General features: G+C 38.5%; 1 protein-coding gene across 2 annotated transcripts in view; it reads left to right on the forward strand.

Annotated features, from left to right (window-relative positions):
* Positions 1-17748, forward strand: part of ESR1 (estrogen receptor 1) — a 276934-nt gene that overhangs the window by 63787 nt on the left and 195399 nt on the right. For both annotated transcript variants that reach the window (XM_055311110.1, XM_055311109.1), the window contains exon 4: positions 13218-13334. In XM_055311110.1, the coding sequence (XP_055167085.1) occupies positions 13218-13334 (117 nt within the window). The remainder of the gene's footprint in view (positions 1-13217; positions 13335-17748) is intronic.

A 17748-nucleotide genomic window follows, 5' to 3' on the forward strand; every position in this document is an offset into this window, starting at 1 on the left:
TCATTATTACCTCTAACTGGCTTTATCAAGTTTCCTCTAGGATATCTTTCTACTCTACAGCTAAGTAGAGTAAATGCCTTACCATTTCATTATTTTGCTTCTATATCAATCTTTACCTTACTTCTTAAATATAAATTACTCTCTCATAGCCAACACCTGAAAGTTAGTTCACATGTCCACTCCCATACCAAAGGAAGAGTGTCAGAGATTTGAAAACTTCTCTGTGGATGTCTACCTCTTACCTGTGCTTCTTTAACTTACTGAGAATGTTGGAGTGCACCTGGGTGGCTCAGTTGGTTGGTCTTCTGACTCTTGATTTCAGCTCAGGTTGTGATCTCAGGGTCATGGGATCAAGCCCTCCATCAGGCTCTGTGTTCATCAGGGAGTCTGCTTCTCTCCTTCTCTCTGTGCCCCTCCCCATGCTTGTGGGCATCCTCTCTCTCTCTAAAATAAATAGATAAATCTTTGTAAAAAAAAAAAAAAAGAATCTCAAGCTGGGGCACCTGAGTGGCTCAGTTGGTTGAACATCTGACTCTTGATTTTGCCACAGGTCATGATCTCAGGGTTGTGAAATAGAGCCAGCTGTTGGGGTGCTGGGCGTGGAGCTGCTTGAAATACTGTATCACCCTCTCCTTCTGCCTTCCCCTTGCTTTCTGCTGGCACACGTGCTCACTTTCTCTCTCTAAAAAAAAAATGTCAAGCTTTGGAAGGATGCCTGAGTGGGTCAGTCAGTTAAGCATCTGACTCTGATCTCAGTTTAGGTCTTGATCTCAGGATTGTGAGTTGAAGCCCCCATGTTAAGATCTATGCTGGGCATGGAGCTTAAAAACAGTTCAAAAAAATAAAAATATTGAGCTTTGGAGAGCACAGTGTATCATTGGGTCTCTTAAAATATCAAGTATAGGTATCCTTTGTTTTCTGAAAGTTCATGTTAGGCCACTTCACTTTTATGAAAGATGTACATTAGTAATAGCTTTTATTGTAAAAGCTAAAGTCCTCTTCAGATTTTTTCGGCTAGTAAAAGGAGGTACTATAATGTCGGTCTTCTGTAAAAGCAATGTGGCCCTAATGCAAACTTTTGGAAAGCAGTGGACACTCTTTGCTTTACACCATTTTGTCTTACAAAGGCTTTCATAGGAAAGTTCTACTTTTGAATGGGGAGGGGGCAAAAACCTATATGTAGCTTCTTACATGTAGCAGAGACTCAAAATTACTTGAATGTTTTTTTCTGCTTGCACCGCTTCTTTTTGTAAAACTTTTATCTAGTCTTTCCTTAGTTAAAATATCCTTTAAAAAAAGAGCAAATATAGTGTTTAACTTGCATTGTATAGAATTAAGGGCAAACACTTTTTAAATTAAAACTTGTTGGATGGGGATCCCTGGGTGGCGCAGCGGTTTGGCGCCTGCCTTTGGCCCAGGGCGCGATCCTGGAGACCCGGGATCGAATCCCACGTCGGGCTCCCGGTGCATGGAGCCTGCTTCTCCCTCTGCCTTTGTCTCTGCCTCTCTCTCTCTCTGTGACTATCATAAATGAATAAAAATTAAAAAAAAAATTAAAAAAAAAAAAAAAAACTTGTTGGATGTATAGATCATTGGGATAGACTTTATCCTATGGTTGGATGAGTCTAAATAGTCTGTTTTAAATCTTGCCATGTCTTTGATGGTGACACTAAAGAGTACAATCTCTTTTTATGAAAGCATTCCCGAAGAGTGGGCTCTGCTTCCAAATTAGTCCAGAATATTTTAGTAAATTAGAAAAAAAATGCAACTTCATAATAACCTTTATAATTGCCACTTCAGAATGGGAATTTGGAGTGGTACCAAATTATTAATCAGTAGAAAAGAGTAGATTTCAAAAAGGTAATTATACCAAATTTAACACCTCTTGAAATATATTTTGTTTTATAAATGTAGTCCTTCCTTGTTCTTATTTGTAAGCAATGAGGATAATTCAGGTACCTTGAATCAGAAATCAGAGTACAGATTGGCTTAATAGTTTGGGGCTTACTTCTGGCTATAGATGGCTTTTATCCTTTATCTTCTTGGACAGAAAAGGCGGCAACATTCTCCTTAAAGCCCAGAAATGAGTTATTAGGGTAGTTTAGCTCTATTCGAAGAAGCATGTTATGACTTACCCACATTCCTGGACAGTTAGACTGTAATTCTTGGTTGTTTAGAAAGGTGTTTGAATGTATTTTAAGAAGTTCGAATAAATGGATATTTTTCTTACAGTTTTGCTTGCTTTTTCAAGCACTAGAATAGTTTCCAGCTCTGACAGTTAGCCTTATGCTGACTGGACTGAATTTTTTTGATATGACAAACTGTTTTGGATGATTTACACTTGACTGCATAACTGTAGCCTCGCAAGTTACATGATGTGAAGAGAATTAGTTATGGCTTTTCTATGGATCATCTTATTTAATCTTCCACAAAATCCTAGGAAGTTAGCTCTACAATTGCTCCCATTTTGTAGGTGAGGAAGCTGAGGCATTTAAGAAATAAAACCAGTATTCAACCCAACTAGTTGGAATACAGAACCCATTGTGTTCTCTCTTTTTTCCCCCCACTATGTTCTCTTAACTGTTGTGTTTTATTGACTCCCTCAAGGGAGGAATGCTTCTAATAGGGTCACTGGAAATGGGGGCTGCCACTGTAGCTGGCTCCTCATCCCACTAGGTTTAAAGGCAAGAAGAGAGAGGAACAGAGTGGCCAGGATTGGTCCTGCTTGCCAAAGGGAATGGGTCTGTTAGCATGCATTGGGCAGAACCTGGGGCACCCTGTGTGCCTCCTTATATCCTACTTGGCAAAGGTTAAAGGTGACTGATGACTTCACCCTCTCTATGGAGAGGATACCTCCTGTCCCTCAGGAATAAAGGTTTGCGTCAGCAGAAGGGATGCCAGACCCAGCAAGGGTAGGGGGAGGGTCACAGATACTCAGGATGGCTTTGTGACAGGAGCAGAAACAGACTGGAGCCTCTGCCTGTGGTTTGGGTGGTTTGGGTGTGTGCTACTTGTTCTTTCCTGGAGTTTCTGCAGATCAAAAAACACAGCTCATGCTAGCCCTTTTCCTATTCTTTATAAAATAAATGTGGTAAATTTTCCTTTGCTTAACAAGGTTATGGTGGTTAAGTTTATTACTCAGTCCGTGGGTTGTAGAGAGAAATAACCATTGAATGGGTGGTAGCAGAACTAGAAAAGGAATGAAGATTGTTAATGCCAGGTTGGTTTTGGTTGGAAATTTTTAAAACACTTTTTTAAATTGTTATTTTGATTATTATTTAAAAAAACTATGAATACACATGCTACATGTTAAACAGTTTAAGATGATACATGATATAAAGTTAAGACCTTCCTCTGGTCTCTACCAAAATCCATACTTCCTTTCTTGATCGGTAAACTCTATGAATAGTTTCATCCAAAAATTGCATATATACACACATACACATACACGCATATATATATTTTGGTTATATAAGTGGCATTATACTCTACACATTATTCTGTGAATAGCTTTCCTCACTGAATAATATATATTGAAGATTTTTCCGTATCAGTAAATATATGTACTCATTTTTTTGTCTCATTTTTTAAAATGGCTATATTTTAGTCCATAGTGATACATTCTGTTGGCACAAAGTTTTATGTTTGACCAAATGTTTACATATATTATCTCTGGGCCTCATAGCAGCCACTAAGGGAGGTATAAGAGGCCTGGTTCACCTGGGATCCCATGAAGCCTTGGACTCAAACATGAGCCAGTGCTCTGAGCACGGTGATATCCCCCAGATACACCCATATTGCTTCCATTTAGTGCAGCAACCATAGATGGAAATCAGTTCTTCAGCAGAAAAAAAAAATCAATCCAGAACCCTAAGAAAACAAATGAAAAGTAAGTGTGTCTGTCAGGAAGGGAGAAAAGAGAATAATCAAAGTTTAGAACCAGAATGGGCTCTTCTTCCCTTTCCTTTCATAGATGAGAGCATGAGGCCAAGAATCCAACAATTTAGCTTGTGTGGGGCACTCAGGCCATTTTCTTTCTGGAGGTTTTTTCCTAGGTTTGTGGGGTGGGGTGGGGTAGGGAGGAGATTTTAGATTTTTCCAAGCTCTCTTGTTTTCATTAGTTGGAATGAGCTGTGGACAGGCATATAGACTGAAAAGTCTGAACACCCTTGAGAAATGAGAAAACTCCTTTCTGAGCATTGTGGAGTGGCTCTTCTGAGAATTCTCCTCATAAGGCAGTCTGGCCACATAGACCTGCGCTGTCTAGATGCCCAGGAAGTGTGGATTTCATACATTCCTGCACATTTGTTTACTGAGCACCTAACAGTCATCTAGCTCTTCACTAGGCCACAGGGCTATGTGTCAGAGAAACTGTCCCCAACCATGAGGACTAGAAAACATGTGAGATTATCTGTGCTATTTTGGGTTAAATTTACCACGAAAGGTTCATTGGCAATATTGAATGAACCCATTTATTTCTATCTGTTGGGAGAAATTGTTACTGAAGCCAAGAATGTAGAATGGTAGTCATTTCTAAGTCTGACTGACTATCTTTTGGCTTATTTCCTCATTTTTGAAATAGACTTAAAGATAAAAAGAGTAACTAAACTTGTGTTCAAATGTGCTGGGGGAGTCTTGACCATTGAAACAGAAGCTCTTGCCTCTTCTTTCATGACTTTTATCAGGATGTCTGGGAGGAACTTCCCTAGGAATTTCATCTTGGAGGGCTCCTAAAGAAGGATGAGACCCCTTATTTACCAATTAGGTGGCCAGAAGCTTCATAGGTGGTCCAGAAGTATGGACCTTCATATTCCATACCATGCTAGATCTGAGTAAACACCTTCTTTCCCTTCTGTCTCAAAGCACCACAGTGCCTCGTGGGGGAGTGAGAGGGTGAGACAGTGGCTTCTAAGTGGTCCGTGGAAGCCAGGCCAGTAAGCACAGTGGTGCTCAGGGTTTCTGAGTTGTGCCCCCTTGCTCTGATAGCCACCCCATTTGTCTCTTACTTGCTTCCTCAGCTTTGGACTGAAATAGTTTATACTGCTTTTGACGCCAGTATTTGGAATTTAAATGACTCTAAGTTGAGAGAAAGCTTGGGGAACTCTTTGGAAACAGTGGAACAGAGCAAAGGAGAGGGGGTATCTGGAGGTGAGCTGAATGCTGCCTGGCATTGGACTAATCACACTGGTTGTCACATTGCTTTCTTTTATGTGATGCTTATCTATTGTCCCAGAAGGAGCAATTTCAGAAAGTCCTTTTCTGGGCTGTAGAACAACCCTGGCTTATTTGTTGAGTCTTAAGAGGCATTATTGAAAGTGGTTCATTGTCTCTGGTGTATTACGATGAGATGGTGGTCACTGATTTCATTATGTTTTCCTTTATTGCAGCTGTTGGTTTGATCCTGTGCCAGGTGCTTAAAACAATTGTGGTTTTGCAGATGGTAAGCAATGCTGGACAAGGAGAGGGATCATGTCCATTACCCTGGCCAAAATTTTTAGCAGACTGGGGTCTGACGAGGGCAAGTAAAGGATTTCCTCTTCATTTTCACGTAGAAAAAAAAACTGTTCAGGACAATTATCTTTCCTAGAATTCCTTTAAATATTTTTTACTTTAAAAATATTCTCAGATGCAAATAATATTTTTATTTTACTTAAAATATACCAGAATTGACTTGCTGTAAAAATATAATTCAGGATGCATTATTAAGGCATGCTGTTTTTATTTGTATGCCATTACATACAGATGTAGTTGTGAAATAGTTCAAATCATGGCACATTGAATGTCCTCACTGGATTTTTAGGAATGTGTTCACTGAGACAGCCAAATTCTATTTCATTTTGTTTGGCTCAATGCACTGGCTATAAATCAGAGAATATTCACTTTAATATCTGAGTCAAAATTTATTTCCAAACATAATACTGCAGTTGTTCTTTTACAGAAAAGTAAATTTCTTATTTATTTCCCTAATACCTTGCCTTCTACTCTCTCTTTCTCTATTTTGTGCTGGAATGTGCTGGAATGTCATCTAGGGAGAGTTTGATAAAATATGCCATAATCTACTGCTAAATATATTTCATATGATTAATCTCTCATATCTTTACCTTTGGGAGTCTTAGGAATCACAGGTTCTGGAAATTAATTTCATTGCTGCTTCTGAAATGCCCTCCTGATATTATAATATTGTAATTACATTAGGGAAAAACATTTTGATTGTAGTTTAAAGTATAATAGTATTTAGACATCTGGCTAGGTCTAGGTATTGAGTTCTTTCTATGACACCAGCCCAGTGGTGGGTATTCCTGGAGTAACAAGACTTGTGAACAAGGCAGACCAAGGCTTTGATTATGGACCCACATCTCTAGTAGTGGAGTGACTTTGAACAAGTTAGTCAATCTCTTGGGGTCTCAGTTTCTGCTTCAATAATATGGGAGTTACAATGACCTGACTTATTAGTTGTGATGTTTAGATGAGAAAAAGAGCTAAAGTCACCTGGCGTGGTGTGTGGTCCATGGGGACCACATGGCCAATACTGCTAGCCAGCCCTTGGGCCCAAGGACATTTTTTTTTTTTTAGAGGGAAATCTAAACAGGCCAACTTAAAATGCACATCTTTAATTCTTTTTCCTGCCTTACCTCATGAAGATGCTTCCTATACACCCAGCTTTGTTTAAAACAGTTGTGGTAAAGTATACATAAGATTTCCTATTTTAATACTTTTTAATTCAGTGATGTTAACTACATTCACATTGTTGTGCAACTATCACCACTGCCCATCTCCAGAACTTTTTCATCATCCCAAATGAAAACTCTCTACTCGTTGCACAATAAATTCCCCATTTCCTCCTTTGTACAACTCTTGATAACTCCTATTCAGTTTTCTGTCTCTATGAATTTGACTACTCTAGGTACTTGATCCAGGTGGACACATACAATATTTGTCCTTTTGGGTCTGGCTTATTTCACTTAGCATGTCTTTAGGGTTCATCTATGTTGTAGCATGTATCCAAATTTTATTTCTTTTGAAGGCTGAATAAAACTCCATTTAATGTATATACCATATTTTTCCTCCATTTATCTGCCAGTGGACATTTGGGTTGTTTCCAGCTGTTGGCTATTGTGAATAATGTACTATAAACATGGATATACAAATATCTGTTTGGGTCTGTGCTTTCAGTTCTTTTGGGCATATACCCAGAAGTGGAATTTCTGGATTATAGGATTTCCAACTTCATTTTGACAAGCCTCCCAAGCTTTGGTACTACATTTATAATAATTGTTTGGTAGTTGCTTGTTGGTGTGCTACTGAAATCTCAAATACAGTATGCTTCAAAATTTTCCATACCTCTTCTTCCCACGCTACTCCCAAATCCGATCCTCTTTTTGATTAATGATAAGAATAATTTTTGAGACATCCTGGCACAAGCCACCAGAATCTTTGACCTCCTTCTCCCCTGTTCCTCCTTCTCTAGCCCTAAGAATTTGGCAAAGCTAATTTAAGCTTTTTTTTTTCACTTCTTCTTTTTGCTTTGTCTGCTCTACTACTCAGAGATGATTATTTTGGTGCATAATTTGGTATTTTTTTCCTTTGGCATTACCTTGAACATTTTTAATCCTTCATTTTCTTTTTTTAAAATAAGATTTGTTTCTTTATTTGAGACAGAGAGAGAGAGAGAGAGAGAGAGAGAGAGAATGAGTTGGAGGGGCAGAGGAAAAGGAAGAGAGAATCTCTAGCAGACTCCAAGCTGAGTGTGGAGCCTGACATGGGGCTTGGTCTCATGATCCTAAGATCATGATCTGAGCAGAAACCAAAAGCCAGACGCTCAATGTAATGTGCCACCTAGGCGCCCCAATCCTTCATTTTCTAATGAATATTAATATGTGATTTTCATTAAAAAATCTTTTGAACTCTCATTTCCAAACAAATTTCTTAGGACCAAGTTTTGCCCTTGTGAACCTCAGTTTTGGGGTCCTGGGTATGGCAGCCATTGTTTTGTTTGGGGTTATCATCTTCTCAGTCATTACTTCCTTTATAGAACTCCAACCTGACCCCTCAAAAGACCTGTTCTCCAGACGGGATAAGGGTGGGGGCAACAGAGTTTTAGCAATTACATTTTGTTCAGATAACAAATATTTGTTAAGCTCCACTGTGTGCCTGAGAGTGTGCTGGGTACAGAATAAATGATGATAAATGAGACAGATACAATGCATCCCTCATCAAGCCTATAGTCACCTGGGGATGGTGACAAGCAATTAAAGTCCAATGTAGTAAGCACTGTGATAGGACAAAAGCTAGGCATCATTGGAGGGGCAGAAAGGAACCCCAGCTTAGTTGATATCTCAACTGACACACTTGAGAGATTAATGGGAGTCAGTTGGGCTAAGTGTAAGGGAAGTGTGTCCCCCCAAGAAAGAATGGTGTATGCAGTCCTGGAGGTAAGAAGGAGAAGGGAAAAGAGATAACAGAGGACATGGTTAGAACTTAGTGTAAAAGATAAGACCAGGAAGGGAGGTAGGAGCTGATCAGGAACAGCTTTATAAGCTGTCTTAAGGCATTTAGATTTTATCCTTAGAGCTTTGAGGAGCATCAGAATATGAAAGCAGGGTAGAGGCATGGTAGTGTATGATTTTAGAAGAATCACCTCGCAGCACAGTGGGGAATGGTTGGCGGGGGAAAGCTGGAGGCAGGGGGTGGCTTAGTATGCTGCTGTGATAATCTGGGCTGGAGACAGTGTGAGTGATGTAGGGATGGTGGGCCCTGGGAAAAATTGATTTTGCTTTTTAAAAGAATTTAAAAGTAATTGACTGGATCAGTGTGTACATGTGTGTGCAGGTTTGAGTGAGGAAGAGGGTAGAGAGTCTTGAAATAACACCACGTCTCAGGCTTTGTGGTATGGTGGTAAATTGGAAGAGATTAATGAGGAAAGATGATCATCAGTTATGTTTGGGACACATTCATCTTGACAAAGCTATGAAAAAGTCAAATCTAAATGGACTGTGGGTGAGTAGGTATATGGATGTGAAGTTCAGCAAAGAGATTTGGTCTGATGTGACTGCCAGAATGTGGTGAGGGAAAAGTGTGGCAAAAGGAAAGATACCCAGTGTTAAATTTCTCTCAGGATACTACTTATTTTATTTTTTTCAGCTTTATTGAAGCATAATTGACAAAATTATAAGATATTTAAAGTGTTCATTGTGGTGATTTGATATACCTATCCTTTGTGAAAGGATTCCCTTCACTGAGTCAGTTGACACATCCATTGCCTCATGTGTTTACTTTTTTATGGTGAGAACATTTACATTCTACTTTCTGAGTAAATTTCAGTGATACAATACAGGTGTTATCAATTCTTGTTATCATGTTATACATCAGATCCTCACACCCTATTGGTCTCAAGACGCCATATAAAGTGGTGCCATGAAGTATTTGTCTTTCTCTGCCTGGCTTATTTCACTTCACAAAATGCCCTTCAGCTTTATCCATGTTGTCACGAATGATAGGATTTCCTCTTTATTAAGGCTGAAGAATATTCCAATATATTTATATAAATACCATCTTTTCTTTTTTAATTTATCTGTCAATGGACACTTGAGTAGTTTCTGTTCCTTGACGATTATGAATAATGCTGCTATGAACATGGTAGTACAGATATCTCTTTGAGTTAATGATTTTGTTTTCTTTGGGTAAATACCCAGTAGTGGAATCACTAGATTGTAGGGGTAGTTCTATTTTAAATTTCTTGAGGAACTGCCATACTATTTTCCACAGAGGCCACACTGCTTTGCATTCCTACCAAACAGTGCACGAACACTAGGGTTTCCTTTTCTCCACGTCCTCACCTGCTTGTTTTAATATGGTCTGTTTTATATTTCTTAATATAAGACTATATTAATTATATTAATATAATATAATTATATAATATAATTATATAATATAATATAATATAATATAATATAATATAATATAATATAATTAATTTCTAACCATGAGTCATTGCTTATTTTTGTAGCTAGCAATTGTGATCTTTCTATGTAATGGTAACAATGCAAAACCAGCTACTACTGACAGAGGGAAAAATAAGAAGAAAAGGAAAAACAAAAAGTTGAGAGAAAGAATCCCAGAGACATGTGGGGAAAAGCTGTGTATGAGCTGGCCTAGGAGCTGTGGGTTGGCCTGGTGGTTCCTGTTCTTCATGCTTTCTGCTTAGGTTTCATTTATCTCCTCTTCTCTCTATTTCCAATTATTCAGACCCCATATTAGTCCAAAAGCTTTACTTTTATTTTTGGTGGGCAACACAATAGTGATTATTTCTCTAAAACATCACCTGAGCCTCACATCTTGGTTTTGGCCTTTCACACTTCATCCAGGCCTAATGTAAAAGGCACATTAGGGCCTATCTGATCACAGGTACATGGAGTTCCTCACTGTCTTCAGTGAAAACACTGTATATTTCATTCATACAGTTGGTGTGATTTTTTTTAAAAAATTAACTCTACTTCAATAGGATAGGATTTTCATAGGCATTGTTTTCACAAGAACAAATAATAAAGCTTAAAATAAAGTTTCTTGTTAAAGAAACTAATTTTGAATTGCTTCAATTGCTTTAATAGCACAACTTTACTGAGGTGCCTGGGTGGCTCAGTTGGTTAAGTATCTGACTCTTGATCTTAGCTCAGGTCTTGGTCTCAGGGTCATGAGTTTCAGCTCCACCCAGTATGGAGAGTATTTAAAAAAAAAATAACAACACACCTTTACAAAGTTATACTCAGAGAACAAAAACCTACCTGCTGTTTTCCTTCTCTGATGTAAGTTGAAGACTTATAAATAGTTAATGGTGTTTAGTTAAGAAGATTTTGTTTTAACCAGATGTATCAAGTATGTACCTATTCATTTTGTTGTTGTTGTTGCCAATTTACCAATTCTAAATTTTAATGTAGTCGGAGCAGAAAATCCACTTTATCAACAAGAGTTTGCATTACAAACATGATTCTGCTGTGCATCTATTTTCTTTCTAGTTAAGGGATGAATTCAATTGCACAAATCCAGTGTGTTTTATCTGTTAAACATGTTAGTTCAGGAATTTCACTTGGTTCTATAAAGATACACATCTACAGGGATGGCCAGTGCAAACATAACATTTTGCCAATTGGCCTCTGATCCAATTCAGTTCTCCCATCTTCTTGCTTGCAGAACAACTGGTTTTTGAGAGGAAAGTGTATCAGAGTTAATTTTTAGTTTGAATGATTATTGATTCTTTTCTTCTGAGACTTAATATAAACTCATTTTTAGATTTAAAATAAATCAGCACGTAGAGCATAAACATCATAGGAAACCAAACACTGAAAATTTCTTTGAGGTGTCAGAAGACGGCAACTTTTGCTTAAAGTTAACATCTGCCTAGGTAAATTTTGTTTCTGATTCTATGATTTCCTCAGCTTGTCTGTGTTAATAAGGGCAGTTCTAAACATAAAAACTATTCCTGGATATTTGAGGTGGTTTGTGGTCTTTTACTGAAGTTGTCAGTTTACAATTTTGCTGGTTAGTTTGCTGGTTCCTATTATGGTCGGAAGAAGAATGTATGTGTTAATTTGATCTGAAGCCTGTTTATGTAGTAATTTTTATAATGTATGTCTAAAGATGGAGAAGCAAGTTTTATGAGACCAACATTTCTTGTTAAGGTCCCACTCCACCCTATTCTAATTGAGATTGACCCTTAAGCTGAATAAGGAACAAAGAGTTCTATAGTGAAAACACTTTAATACATGTTACATCTTGCCCTTAGTGAATGGGAAAATGGAGACACAGATGATCTGAATTAGAGGGGGCAATATTTCCTCACTTTTTTTTTTTTTTTGAGAATGGGAAACATTTAAAAATAATATATATCTTCCCCATAGTCTAAATTCAGGCCTAAGCATTTGGATTTTAGATAAATGTATTTCTTCATTAAACATGCCGATATTTATTAATTTGTGGAGTTTATTTTTTTAAATTTATTTATTTATTTATTTATTTATTTATTATTTATTTATTTATTTATTTATGATAGTCACACACACAGAGAGAGAGAGAGAGGCAGAGACACAGGCAGAGGGAGAAGCAGGCTCCATGCACCGGGAGCCAGACGTGGGATTCGATCCCGGGTCTCCAGGATCATGCCCTAGGCCAAAGGCAGGCGCCAAACTGCTGCGCCACCCAGGGATCCCCTAATTTGTGGAGTTTAATATTCACATCAGAAACCAGACTTCTTTTGAGGGATAAAGAAATGGAGGTGACTTCTAAATCTTAGAGCAGAAACTTCTTATGGGCAATAGGCCCTATGTAGTCAGAACTCAAAGAAGAGGGTTGGTCTGGGAGTATAAATCTGCGAGTCATCTGCATTTATGACCGCGGGAGCTGTAGCCATGGAATAGATGGTCTTGTGGCTGACTTTGGAATCAGAAGAAGGGCTTGGGGCAGCCCGGGTGGCTCAGTGGTTTAGCGCCACCTTCAGCCCAGGGCCTGATCCTGGAGGCCCAGGATCCAGTCCCACGTCAGGCTCCCTGCATGGGGCCTGCTTCTCCTTCTGCCTTTGTCTCGCTCTCTCTCTCTCTCTCTCTCTCTCTCATGAATAAATAAATAAAATCTTAAAAAAAAAAAAAAAAAGAGAAGAAGAAGGGCTTGACACTGAGTCCTGTGCTGCTCTAGAGTGGATGTTGGAGAGAATCTGCAAATGAAACTAGGAAGCCACAGCCTGAGGGGTGGAAGGAACATGGGGGAGTTCTTTCTTTTACCTCATGTTTACTGCATCTCTGTTGCTCAAATTCTCTTTCTCATTCACATCCATGATATACAACTCTGTTGCAAAGAAAAGGTCTCCTGGGACCTCACATCACTTTCAAACCTTCACCTTACATCCCTTCTCCACTTCTCAGTTCAACTCTTCAGAGAGGTCTACACACTTAAGCTCTGCCTTTTCCTCACCTCTCCTGCATAGCTCAACGCACACCTGTTTTCTATCTTAGCTGTCCCACAAAAGTTGCTTAAATTCTTATATCTAATGACTCCTATTACTGAATTCAACAGATATTTCCAGTCCACATCTTACCTGACCTATCAAGAGTATCTGCAACACAGTAAAGCCAAGTAGATGACAGAAAAACATCCTCCAGGCAGTTTCCCTCTAGATTCTGACTACATCTCCTGAAATAATATTAATTCTGTCCTCTTGCTTTTAATAGGACATAATGACTACATGTGTCCAGCTACCAACCAGTGCACAATTGATAAGAACAGGAGGAAGAGCTGTCAGGCCTGTCGGCTGCGCAAGTGCTATGAAGTTGGCATGATGAAAGGCGGTAGGTACCTGCCTCCCGAGGGCACCCACCCAGGAGGGGCGTCCATGCCTGCCCCCCAGTGCTGGCTACTTCTGTCCTAACCACCATGGCAGTGCAATGTTTTCCCTTCTAATTAATTGTTTCCTAGTCCTATTTTTCTTTGCAACAAAAGTATTTTTATAACACTTTTTTTTTTAATAGGAAGTTCCTGGAACTGGAGATTCTAACATGCCATTTTGTGTTTTATATTTTAGATGTAAATACTTATATTTTGAATCCGAGGTGTGTGGGAGGTGGCGGTGGAAGGAAAGGAAGACTGCTCAGTGAATTAATCTAGAAATATTTTTCAGTGACTATGTTGCTAGTGCTAGAAAACGGTGTCTGAGAAGAAGCTTTCCCTAAAGTGAGACTTGTAAATGTGAGAGCTAAATAGCTAATTTATAGTCTTCCAATGTCTTCACATCCTTCAGGGAGTTCGAATGTCAATTAAAAGGCAGCTTTCTCCTTTAGAAGTTGAGTCAACTAGTGGCTCCTATAACCTCAGCATCTGGCATGGGGCTTGGAGCAGTGGAGTCGGTGCTGAGTGCTGAAAAATCATGAGGCTTTCAGGCTTCATGCCCGTGTGCTTCTGTCTTTGTGGCCGTGTGTGTGTGCATGCATGCGTGCATGAGTGTGTATGTGTGTGTGGTTTTCTGTCTTCTCATGTATCCAGTTTTCCATCTTCTTTTATGGGAATCCAGTTTCTGGTTCTGGGGGTATTTTTTGCTCCATAGATGTGGTTGCCTGATCTTGTCTTCTTGGAGATCTAGTCTTGAGGAACACAGATGCCAGTCTTGGGTAGCCTTCAAACTACTGGAAGAGAACAAATAGAAACTGTGTAATTAAAGCCATGGTGTATTCAGTGTTTTCAGAGGATACCAAGGGGAGGGAGGGGCCTGGGATTTTGTTGCCTGCTGACTGTAATAGGGGAAGAGCTTTCTGAGGAACAAGAGGCGTGGCATGAGTTAAGGAGAAGGGAATTAGCATGAAAAAGAATGTTGATGGCGCAGGCGGAGGGCAGCTAATCTTTTCCCTCATTAATACTTGCCTGAAAAGGGGAATCGGAAGGAAAACCGAGAACCTGGTTGGAAGGGAGTTTACAGTCAAAGAGTCCTGAGTTCCATGGTCACAGATAAGACTGCCAGGTTGAGATTTTAGATACAGTTTGAGATAAATTCTCTCAAAACAGACGAAATATTGAATTTATTATGCATTGTGTGAGCTGTGACTCTGTGTCTCGGATGTCTGAAAAAGCAGCTTTAATTCAAAGTAATTAATTCCAAGAAATTAACAGCCACATTGAGAAAATCACACTTGGAGTCCTAAATGAATTAAATATTTAAGGAATTCATCTTTCTTTGTACCATCGGAGAATCAGTCAAAGCTTAATTAAACTTACAAAAAGCTTCTTAAGGTAACTTGATAAGTGACAGTAATGTAACAGCTATATGTAAAAAGTTTAATTTGAACCAGTGGAGTGTAAATGTAATGTGCTTCCTTGGTAACTACAGGTAGGTTAAGCCGAGTCTCTTAATGTTCTGTCTGAATGCTGAAATAATCAACTTGTGAATATGTCCAAAACATTTTTTCCTTTGAGAGTACCCATACATTGGCCCCACTTCATAAAAACAATCTCTGTTTTTTCCTAATTTGTATCCGAATACAATCTGGCTGTATATTTAACATAAATTATACATGCTCATTTTTAATCTAAGAAAAATTCTAATATGCAAAGATATAATAAGAGTCCTCCCACTGTTTTCAAATACAGCTCTAGATAATTTGACTATACCTAGGCAGTCTGCATGTGCATGCATATACTTACATGGGCATATTTATGACTAAAATGTACTTATCTGTGTTAGTCTGCTGCTATATTAGTCTCCTTGGCCTGCCATAACAAAGTCTATGGCCTGGGGGCTTAAACAACAGAAATCAATTTTCTCACAGTTTCTGGAGGCTAAAAGTCCAAGATGAAGTTGTTGGAAAATCCAGTTTCTGGTAAGCGCTCTCTTTCAAGCTTATATAGATAGCTGCCTTCTCACTGTGTCCTTTTCTCTGTGGGCACAGACATAGAGGAAGCATTCTCTGGTGTGTGTCTCTCTTCTTATAAAGGTGCTGGTCCTATTGGATTAGGATTTCACCTTTATGATGACTTCAGTTAACTTGTAATTGCTGAAGGCCTGATCTTCAAATACAGTCACACTGTAGCTTATGTGACTTCAACATATGAATTTTGGTGGGAAATAATTTAGTCTATAAGATCTGCTGTATCAAAGTACTATAGATGGGGGGCTTAAACCATAGAAGTGTATTTTCTTACAGTTCTGGAGGCTAAGAAGTCCACGGTGAGGGTGCCAGCAGGTTTGGTCTCATTTGAAAGTTTTCTCCTTGGCTTGCAGATGGTCACCATCTCACTGTGTCCTCCTTTTTTTCCCCTGTATTTACACACCCTTGGTGTTTTTCCTTCTTGTAAGGACACAAGTCCTGTTGGATTAGGGCCCCACCTGTATGACTTCATTTGATCTCTGTTATCTCTTCAAAGACCTGTGTCCAAATAAAGTCACAATCTAAGGTACTGGGGTTAGGGCCTCAATGTGCATTTTGGGGAGAACAAAATTCAGTATATAACAGTATCTCATAGAGAGTTCATAGCAGTTTATTCAGTATCTGTCTGCATATAATAAAACGTGTCTTTCTGGCAGTTTATATATGTGTGTAAATTTTATGCCAAGCTTTAAAGTTGTAAAATTATAAGCTGTGCATACATCTCATTTTAATGATGTGTATAAAGTGTTTGCCATTAAAGCAATGTAATTTATTGTATTTTCTACAACATGGAATACCACACATAACCTTATGACACCTTGTATAACAGCTCCCCAAATCCCACTGAATAAAGACTTAATTTACAATTGGAAGTACAAATATAACTATAAAATTTGAAATTACTTGTAAAAACAGCTGTGACTAAATAAATCTTTATAACATTTCCTCCTGGTTTCATAAGAATACAGTTTCGTAACCAGGTATGACAGCAATTAGAATATCGAATCTCTACATATGACATAAAATGGTTAGTTTCTGATAAAAGAGAGATAATTATTTACCCACCCCCTGTTTTTATAGCAAGGCTGAATACATTTACTGAAATATTCTAAAGATACAAAAAAGTACATGATTTACCTACATGAAGAAATTACTTGAATCTGTTAACGATGCCTTTATTACCCTGAAAATCCCAACATCATTATTAGATTTGGTTCTGAACCACAGTAGTTCTGTAAGATGCAGAATTTAAGATAGGCTTTAGGGAACGCGTTTCCCCATCTTCATACATGTACACATCTCTCTGGTTCAGCTGCATTTTCCTCCTCATCTGTATCCCTCCTCTTCAACCTTAGAAGGCAGATTCAATGTGTTTCCTTTTGGGAAGCCTTCCCTGTTGCCTCATGCTATGCTAATTCCCAGTGTTCTACCTTTCATAGCACCTGGCTCTTGTTGAGTTACCATAATTATTATTGTTAGCTATTCTACAACTGTCCATAACTCCATGATGACAAGGATTCTCTCTGTCCTGTTTACTGAGCTAGCACTAAGCAAGTCACAAATAAAGTGTTCAAAATTTTCTTTTCTTTTCATGAATTGGTGACTTAATTTATTTAAATAATTTGTTTAGACTTTCTTACACATGAGCTATTATAGAGCAACAAGAATAAGACCCAGTCCCTTCCATCACTGTTTATGGTACAAAGAGGACATTTGTATATGAAGTGGCAAAAAAGTCCAGAAGACAAGTTGAGAGTGAGTTGGAAGATGAAGACCAGTGGCCAATGGTAGTTCAGAGCTTTAGCTAACCGCTCCTGGGTTAGTTCAACCCAGGATATTACTCAAATCATCTAACTTTCAAGGTGTATATATATTTTTAAGATTTATTATTTATTTTAGAGGGGGGAGGGTCAGAAAGAGAGGAATAGAAATCCTCAAGCAGACTCCCTGCTGAGCATGGAACCCAAAAACGGGGCTTGATGCCAGGACCCCAAGATCACGACCTGAGCTGAAATCAAGAGTTGGATGTTTAACTGACTGAGTCACCCTGGTGCCCCCACAGTGTGTATTGTTATCAAAGAATCTACTATTCTAGTTTGGTTTAGTGGAAAGGGGGAAGACTTCAGAGATGGAATTCCTGGTCCAAATACTGCTCCTCCTCTGAGCAATCCGGTTATAGTTGCTTTTATGAACTTCATTATCCTCAGATGTAAAATAAAAATAGTTTCTACTTCACAAGTTTGTTACAAAAATTATAATTCATAACTTATAAAAGTACTTTATAAGTTTAAAGTACCACACAAGTGTTAGCTATTACATCTTTTCTCTCTTTCTTCTTTTTGGAAGA

Source organism: Nyctereutes procyonoides, unplaced genomic scaffold (genome assembly GCF_905146905.1).
Source record: "Nyctereutes procyonoides isolate TBG_1078 unplaced genomic scaffold, NYPRO_anot_genome, whole genome shotgun sequence".
Lineage (NCBI taxonomy): Eukaryota > Metazoa > Chordata > Mammalia > Carnivora > Canidae > Nyctereutes > Nyctereutes procyonoides.